This window comes from Thunnus albacares, chromosome 13, assembly GCF_914725855.1.
Source record: "Thunnus albacares chromosome 13, fThuAlb1.1, whole genome shotgun sequence".
Taxonomy (NCBI): Eukaryota; Metazoa; Chordata; class Actinopteri; order Scombriformes; family Scombridae; genus Thunnus; species Thunnus albacares.
Genome location: NC_058118.1, coordinates 10,199,243 through 10,208,959, shown reverse-complemented (window position 1 = coordinate 10,208,959; position 9,717 = coordinate 10,199,243). Strand labels below are relative to the sequence as shown.

At 38.3% G+C, this 9,717-nt stretch overlaps 1 protein-coding gene across 1 annotated transcript; it reads left to right on the top strand.

Moving 5' to 3' along the window:
• The first annotated feature begins 1,583 nt into the window (after positions 1-1,583).
• On the top strand, positions 1,584-2,622 carry LOC122996044 (odorant receptor 131-2-like). Its single transcript, XM_044371567.1, has one exon. It carries the CDS (start codon positions 1,636-1,638, stop codon positions 2,620-2,622), a length of 987 nt encoding a protein of 328 aa, XP_044227502.1. The 5' UTR covers positions 1,584-1,635.
• The last annotated feature ends 7,095 nt before the right edge of the window (positions 2,623-9,717 follow it).

Genomic DNA, 9,717 nt, shown 5'->3' with positions numbered 1-9,717 from the left:
CAGCAGTGAGTACTCCCTGCCCCTCTCTGCACACTGCTGCTTCTCCCGGAGCTCTGGACTAGAGACTGCTCTTGAGCAGTGTTGCGTCTTTCTCTTCTTTGTCACCGATCAAGCCTCCCGAGGAACTGTTGGACTGTTGCCAGCGCTGTGGTTTGTCTGCCTTGGGAGTGGAAGATCAGGGTTTGATTCCCGGTGGAGCCATACTCACCAGAACTGTGTTTCTCTGACCGTGCTACTATTGTCTTGACATTGTGTGGAATAAAGGCTGTAAAATATATACTGGTGTCGTTTGTGCTGCAATTGGGTCCATTCTATACCCGTTACAAAAACTTGTTTCAACGCTCATTTGGGCACCTGACTGATGTTTTAAGACAGACTTTAAGTATCCTTTAAGTTCAACAATGTGAAACAACAATATAACACATACAATATATTTTAATAGTGCTGTAAATAAACTGTGCTTCAGTAGCACACAACTTCTCCGACTCTTCCTCATTCAAAGAAACCACGAGCAAGGCTAAGCTTTGACTGGCTGTTCAACTGAAGGTTGGGGTGATGATGTCAAGAAGACACAGATGAGAGTGATAAGGTCTCCCATCTGCACTGAACCTCTTTTAACGCACTTAGACAATAGAAGGCACATATATCGAAGGACTAGTAGGGTGTGTGCGGATCTGACAACCCGGGCCGACAGTCATCTGAGCTGGTGGGGTTGATGGGGGGGGTGGGAGGCCTTGTGGGTCTAGGTTCACGCACCCTGACGCCCCCCCCCCCCCCCCCCCGGGTTGGATGGCACCTCGACTGGGTTAAGGGCCAGAGCATGCAGAGGAACTAACTGGCATCTCTATCTCATTCTTCAACTCTAAGTTCTGCTCTCCCCGTCTCCCCTTTCCAGTGAGCCCCACCTAAACCATACTACCCCAGATCACCATACTCATTGTCATATCTTCGGTACAGTGCCACCACATAACATTCCATACAATCAAACATGCACACATCCATCATACACACACACACTCACACACATCGTACACATACACACGCACACACCCACACGCACACACACACTCACCCTCACAGCCCCCCACGCTTATTTTACTTCCTTTAACAAGAAATCATGTCTTTGTCAATAATGTTTCTGTCTTTGTAAGGTCTGTGTATTTCCTACAATATCTATGTATGTCTAATAATCAATAGTCTCTGAAATACATGTATATGTCACCTATTGCAAAAAAAAAAAAAAAAATAGAAGTAAAAAAAAAAAAAAAGACACAGATGACTTATAAAAAGGACGTGACGGAGGTTAATTCACTCCTCAGCCCTGTTCACCAAAACCTCATTGTCAAATGAAGACAGACCAAACCAGTAACATGTAAGTAATGTGTCTCATACATACTGATGAGACAATACATATAATTTCATAGATTGTATTTATTTCTGAAGTATTTTTATTTATTGTGAGACTTTGCAATTGTTGATGTTTTTGTATAATTTTTAACCCCTGAATTTATGACTTTGTTTCAGACCAACATGCTTATTTAAGATATTGTGTGACAGAATCATCCTGAACAGGCTTTTAATATCTAGGAATGATTATTAAAAATTAATGTTCATAATATTTACTGTTGATTAAGGATGATATGTTTTTTTGTGTATGCCCTGTCTTTACAAATGCTGTATGAAGCTGTGATCATGAATAACACAACAGAAGTAACGCAGGTGATGCCGTTTCGGGAACCTGTCAAAGCTTTGTTGTCCATGCTGCCGTGTCTCCTTTTCCTGTATGTAAACGCGGTCATGCTGTTCGCCTTGTTGAGGAAGCCCTTCTTACTGGAGTCCTCTCGCTACATCCTGTTCGGTCATTTACTCATCATCGACACTCTCCAACTTCTAGTGACTATGTTGCTTTACCTCTTTGCTGAGACCATGGTCAGAATGATCAGCTACGTTTGTGTAACTGTCATTCTACTTTCAGTCGTCACTTACACAATTTCACCCATCAACCTGGCTGTGATGTCTTTGGAGAGGTATGTTGCTATTTGTTTTCCACTGAGGCACACGGACATTACCACCAACAGGACGACGGGCATAGCCGTCTCTGTTATGTGGATATTGGCCTCTTTGGACTCACTCACCCAGTTTTTCCTGTTTATCAGTCTGGAGAACACAGGTTTCATTCTGCAAAGTTTCTGCGCTAGAAACAATGTCTTCCGTCTAAAGATTTATTCAACTGTATATAACGCCTTCACCGCTATAAATTTTATGTTGGTGAGTCTGATTATCATCTATACATATATTGCTATCATGATTGTTGTAAAGTCAGCCTCGGCTAATGTTCATGAAGCCATGAAGGCCTGCAAGACAGTGTTATTGCATCTGTTTCAGTTGTGCCTTTGTCTCATCTCGACTCTGTTTCATATGATATCCCCCAATAAGATGATGACCATAAATACTGCAATGGCTGTTACTACTCGGTATGTCCTCTTTGTAAGTCTTATTGTCTTTCCTAAGTGTTTGAGCCCACTCATATACGGCCTCAGAGATGACACCCTCAGACATATCTTCAGATACTATTTCACCTTTGGTTTCAAAGTCACTATTAAGCCATCTCCAAAGTCTTGATAAATAAATAAGAATTAAAAATATGGTTTAAATGTTTTTTGTCTGTTTCTTAAAGGTAGTGTTCACTGATATGCTGATTTTAAACTTAAATTAGTGTTTGCATTTACTCCTATACAAGACAACTACAATGCTGTATAAAGCAGGTATTTTGTCAAGCAGCTGTAAAGTCTGATGTGACAAAGATATTTGATAATACACTGTAAAAAAAAAAAAAGATGACAAATTGTGTTAAATATCTAGTCTTGACTGTTGCACACGTTTGTAATGAGACAAAACCCATTAAGGTGTCAGAAGTGCACGATGCACTAAACGATTGAGTGTTTCAATCTGTAGTATCTTTAATTTTTCATTTTTCATTTTTTCATATATACAATTACCTGTTTTTACAGTATATTACACATAGTGAGAAACAATATCTATACAAAATAAATAATGAAATGTAATATCAATGATAACTCTACTGAAAATAAAAGAAAAATGTGCTTCTTTTAACTTCCTTTAAAGTTACCATTAGAAGAGAAAATCATTCAAGTATCTATATATATATAACTATCTATAACTATATGTAGTCTGCATCTAGAATCATTCATTCATTCTCTTTACACACTATAAACACTATATCAGCTGCCTTTAAACAAACTAGGACATGATGTCCTATTTTGCCATCAGCTGTTTATTTGTTGGCCATTGCTTGTTCACTAGTTTTTATGTTGCATTCTGGGATCATAGAGCTCTATACAGCACCACCTCAGGCTGTGAGACTCTTCAATTCGTCCTCCGCACTCCAATATAAAAAACAGTTTTATTTTTATGACTTACTATTAATTAATCTATGTATATAATTTATGTTTTTGTGAGTAGTATAGAGGAACTACAAACTACATTTCGTTATACAACCTTTTGTTGTAAAATGAAAATAATAAATTAATCTTTAATCTTGAATTGTGAATATAGGATAAAATAAGCTTCACATAAAAATTCAGACAGCACTGCAAAATAGCAAACTCACCAATAGGACTATGCAGTGAATAGTGAATATTTATCTATATCTTTTGACAGTGTTACAAACAACAGCTTTTTGAATGATATCATGTGGTTTGACCAAAACAGTTTTACACATCTGCACGCAGACTGCATTTGGAGCACAAACATATTAATATTTGAACTAAATATTTAGTGTCATATGTCGACAGATAATTTTCCATAACAGTTAACATTTTTAAAGTAGTTGTCATTTCTCTAGCTTACTTCAACAACATTATAAATACTCAATACCTTGTATTATGATAATCAGGCTAAAAGTCATGACGAGTTATAGCCAATTACAAAGTGACACAAGATGCCAACAGAATGGTGTTACAAGATGAAAAGACATATGTAGAGTGGTGATGTGAAGTCTGAATCTGCATGTAAAGAGTTCATCCTTTAGCCAGCAGATGTCACCTTTGGTTTGTATATGCTGTGGTTCTACAGTACACACTGTGACTTTAACTGCAGCCTTTAACTTTAGTCTGTAGTCTGTAAGCATGTGGCACCTGAAAAAACTTGTATGAGGTTATGAAAAATAGGCATTCTCAGTAACTTATGTTATTATTGATGAAATTCCTGTCCCCTCCTCTTTCTCACAGTCCAGATGGACACTTATGTAGGAGAGAGGATAGAGGCAGAAAGCAGAGAGAAACCAATTTATGTGGGTAAACAGGGAGGGAGGTGCTGACCCGTGGAATAAAAGAAGCGTCTGAGCAGGAGGTGGACTAATTTAACCGATCTTTACTCTGCCACAATCCTCAAGCCCTCTCAATACCTCTCTGGTCTTCATGAAAGAGCACTTGAAGAGTTGAAAAACATTCCAGAGAGAGAAAGTACCTGGTGACGGAGAGCAGCTTTAGAGCGAGAGCAGAAGAAAAAGGTTGTTATCACGATCACAAAAATCCTTCACATCCTCAACTGAGAAAATGGATTCTGTGGCTTTTGGTTTAATAATGGCTGATTTCATTAACACAGCTTCTGTTTTAGTTTTGGTCACTCAGGTTTCCAGTGTGTTGTGGTGTTTTCATTGTACTGTGTTCACGATGAGCACACCAAGAAAAGATAATTCATTCTGAGCCAAATGCATGTCATGTGAAGGTAGAGAGAGACAGAGACAAAACACTTATCTCTGTGTTTGCTATTTACCTGAGATTAAATTTAAGGGAAAAACCCTGAGGTATTTTTTCACACAAAATTGTTTAAACAATGTTTATATATTTGGATCCTCATTAGCTGTTACCAAAGCAACAGCTACTGTGTAACTTGTGCCACTGGGCTAAATGCAGGTAATTTTGTAAGAGCAAAGACTCTTACAAAACCAACTTTTTACAAAAAATACAACAATACATAAGCAATATAATGCAAACCAGTTAAGAGTAGCCCACAATAAACACTACCTTTGTGAAAGAAGTATTTGTATGTTTAGTACATTGAACTCTTTTGATACAGTGTCAGAGAGAAACTGAGTTCAAGTCAGTGGTGATTTGTGTTGCTCATCTATACATGTAGGAGATGGGCATAAACAGCTTACATTATAATACATCTATGTACAATAATAACAGAAGAAGTAAGAAATAGTTAAATGAACACCTCACTCCTTTATTACAGGGCTATATTGGATTGCACATGTGTTTCTGTTATTTCTATGTGTATTAGCTTAAAACACTGCTGGTTACAAAACATTTGACTCGGTTGACTTGGCAATTTCTACTCATGTTTATGAGACATTTGAAAGAAATGGAAGTTCAATTACAAAATAATAAGGTGCTGGTTAAAGTAAAAGGAAATATGATGCAAAGAGCAGAAAACATAATGACATACTAGCATAATAGTGGGGCTCATCATGGGCTAAATCATGTCTAATGGAAAAGTCTACGGCTGCATGAGGAGGGGTTGTGGAAAAGTCATGGGGAAACTTTATAACGTACAAATTCTGATTTGAAAAGAAACCCTTAAATTGAATTGTGGTCTTTAAGTCTCTCTCCCTCATCATAACTTCTTTGCTACAGCAACATACAGTATAGTTTTCATGCTGAAGCATTGCACTCAAGGCAGAATTTTCTGAATGAATTTAAGAACAATGAGAATATTCAATGCACTCATTTTATCCACTTCAAGATAGATTAAAAAAAAGACATGCTGTTATGCTCACATGCACATTCACGAGCACAAACGTTTGCACCATAGAGTAGCAGATGAATGGGATAGTGGGAGAGTAATTGTATCCCTTGTGGCTCTCCAGAGGACAGCACTGAGACTCAAATTAAAGCACTGACCTGGTTAGCTTTCTGTCAGCAGGAGGGGGTGCTGCCCCCAACCCCCACCCACCCTGACTTTGCAAGGATTAACTTGTTGACTGACTGAACTATGAGCGGCAACTTGAGCTACATATGTCTGTCTGTGACAGAGCCACACAGCCGTGACTGCCCACCAAAAGCAACAACCTTAATTTAGTGTCACTTCGACAATTCAGTGTTCGGTAGCCATCACCAATTCAAGTGTAAAAAAAATTATACATATATTCAGTATAATGGTAATTTTGGTAGTCTCCAAACATCACAGCGAAACACCAATTTAATGATACGATAGATTTGAAATAAACCTACCACCATAAACGTCTGTACACCACAAACACGTATTATAAATGATTTTTCATTAGGGACTGCCGTCAAATGAATAGACCACAGCCCGAGGTGACAACATTAACGATGGCTCAGTGTCCCAGGAAGCAGCAAACACTAACAAACCATCAGGTGCATCCCCTTATAAGAGGCCAAATTAAATGGGACATGGCAATCATTGACGCTATTAATTACACCCGAGCCTTTTCTGCAATGACATGTCACCTGTAAGTCTGTTATGAGTCAGTTATTCTATATATATTCACTTATTGTAAATTATTAATGTTGTCAAACAACATTGCACTTGGGAGGTTATCAATGTTTAAGATGTTTTTTTAAAAAGTAAACAAAGGTGATGAGTGATGAACGATATGCAAATTTGAGTTCCACAAAATGGGGCCTCTGTATCTAAATTAAACTTTATAATGACATTACTGTAAGATAAAGGAAGATGAAAATGTTCAGACTGTGTAGTACAATATGAATGAATGCTTGAATTAACAACAAATATGAAAAAACTTAGTTACCATGAGAACTGAAATAAAATTTTAGAAAATAAACAAATGCGTCTGTAGTTTATTGATACTACTGATGTGAAATTATGACATTTGTGTCATCTGCACAGTGTTGGCAATACTGAGTCAGAAACATTTGGCAGATAATTCATGAAAATTCAAAAGAGCAATGGTCCAAGAATAGAAGTATCCACCATGGTAACGTTACTGTAGCTGTGTCTCTTTTCAGACTTTAATGATTCTCGGGGGTCACAGTGATGACTATGATATCATAGTTCTCTGTTTATTATGATATCAGCGAGTATTTATATACTGAAATATCAGTTCAGGCAGAATCAGTTCATTTCACACCTTTTAACCGGTTAGAAAGAGACAAAAGTGTTCATCACTGACAGAGAACGACAGGAACATGTCTGATAAAGTGAATCATCAGTCCTGGACCCCGAAATGGAGGCCGGGCAGCGCATCGACTGCAAGATAAAAAACGAGGCTCTTTGGATACAGGTCGAGGTGCTGAAAGCTCACCTCCTTTCTGCAGAGCAACACATTGTCTGCAAGGAGCAAAAAGTTACTGAGCTCTCCGCCAGGCTGGAGGCAGAAACCAAAGAGAACAAGTTTCTGTGGAAAGAGGTGGTGCGCCTGAGCAATGAGATCCTGGGTGAAAAGGCCAGGAATCTAAAGCTCAGTGATCAGCTGCAGCAGGAGAGAAACATCCATCAGGATGTACTTGAGACAGAGAGGAATTCTCATGCTGAAAGGGTGAGCGAAGACCAGGAGATGCTCAATAAGCTGAGGGCTGAGCAGGAGGTCCTCCATCAAACCATGGAGCAGCAGTCAAAGAACCTGAAAACAAGACTTGAGCAACAGACCTCCACCAACCTTGAGCTTGCCACTCAGCTCCAGGCTGAGAAAGAGGCAAGTCAGGCCCTCCAGGCAGAAAATGCCCAGCTCAGGGAGAAGCTGAAGAAGCAGGAGGATAACAGCATTGTTGCTGTAATAGCCGTTGAAATGCTGGTAGAAGAAGAAGAAGTTTCTGAGGAGAAGGTCCCAAAGAAAAAGAAGAGGTGCTCAGTGTGGAAAAGAATCCGCCACTTCTTCGGTTTGAGGAGGAGAAAGAAGAACAAGCGGGAGAATGAGTCAACAATCAACTAAGACTCCTACACTGCAGTGACTCAGCACCCCTTGTTTTAATATAAATGTTCTGTATTATTGTATTTGATTGTGCTGTAGTTGTATTGTGGGAGGAGCAGGAGGAAAAGACCCTTGTTGCAATAAAAGCCATCAAAATGCTGCTAGAAGAGGATGTTTCTGAGGAGAAGATCCTAGAGACAAAAAAGAAGCACTCAGCGTTGAAAAAGAATCCGCCACTTCTTCAGTTTGAGGAGGAGAAAGATGGACAAGCAGGAGAATGAGTCAACAATCAACTGAGACTCCTACACTGCTGTGACTCAGCACCCCCTGTTTTAATATAAATGCTCTGTATGATTGTATTTTATAGTTCTGTAGTTGTATTGATGTATTGTTGAGTTGTTCTGTTTTCTTTTCTGTCTGTTATCACCCTCTTCATGACATACAATGAAGTCATTTACAGAACAGAAAATGTTCTGATCTTAAATTGTTGTCCAAACAGAAAATTAGAATCTCCTATGCTGGTACACCATCAACATTTGAAGGATTGTTCAGAGTGAGTGACTGCACATTTTATCTAAATATTGCAGTTGAATGATGCCTTCAATCAAGGCATTATGGCAATTTTTGTCAAATGTGCATGCTTACAAGAATTTGGCCTGGTCATATCATAAAAGTAATAGGCTTGTGGAATGCCAAAAAATAAACCACTTACCTTTTAACAGGTTCAGTCAAATTGAGTTATGTACCTAATTTTAGAACATTAGATTAAATTTGTAGCCTACACGTGGACAAGGAAAAAAAATGCTGCAAATACAAAATGGTGGAAAAGGTGGAGGTGGAAACTGGCGTGGCCAATATGACAGTCCATGGTTGGACCAAACAATCAAGAAAAAAAGTAGTCTCTATACTTCAAGGTTCAAGAGTTTTGAGATAAAATGTTAAATGCTAAGTGTATATATATGGTGGGCCCCATCTGCACCAAACATGTATCTTCTTCTTCTTCCTCTTCCTGATTAATTGGCCTTAATGAACTTTCCATCAAATTTGACTGAAATCTGTTCAACAATTTAAAGATCCTCTCCAGCCATGATGTAAGATGTATATAAAATACACTACTTTGAATAATAATTGTGTCTGATATGGTTTTTCCACAAAAAAGGGTCAGTTAAGTGACATCTATCCTTCTCCCTCATTTAAGATTACAGAATCTATAAATATGCAAAAATATTTCATTTCTGAAGTTTAACTGTTGGACACAAGATGTCTCATACATCACCGTAAAGTCCATTCTCAGTGTATGTGCACTGGAAGCTTCAAGTTTCCAAATCTCAATTGTATATTTGAATATTGGACCAGGATTGGCTCCAACCTAGTTGTGATGTCACAATTTGTGATGCTCCTTGGCTTGACCCTCAAAATTGGATTTTCAATCAACTCAGAGAAACTTTCCACTTTCAGCAGATGAATGTGAAAACAGCCTTCTAGTGTTAAACTATGCACATACATCAGTCTGTACAGTGAAGCTCAAATATCCAACTGAAGGAACAAGAAGAAAAACACATTTTTGAGCAGGGGGGGACTTTAAACAATCCTGCCAACTGATACAGAGGGGAGAGAAAACACATGAAAGTGTATGAATGTATACACTTTTTGGCAGAAGTAAAAAAAAAAAAAAACAACAACATATAGATTTATTTCAGTGAGTAGCGGGCAGAGACAGCAAAGAATAAAGTGATTTGATAAATCAATTATGTGGGGTTATCAACAGAGGTGACGTAATGTGTATAGCAATGGATCAT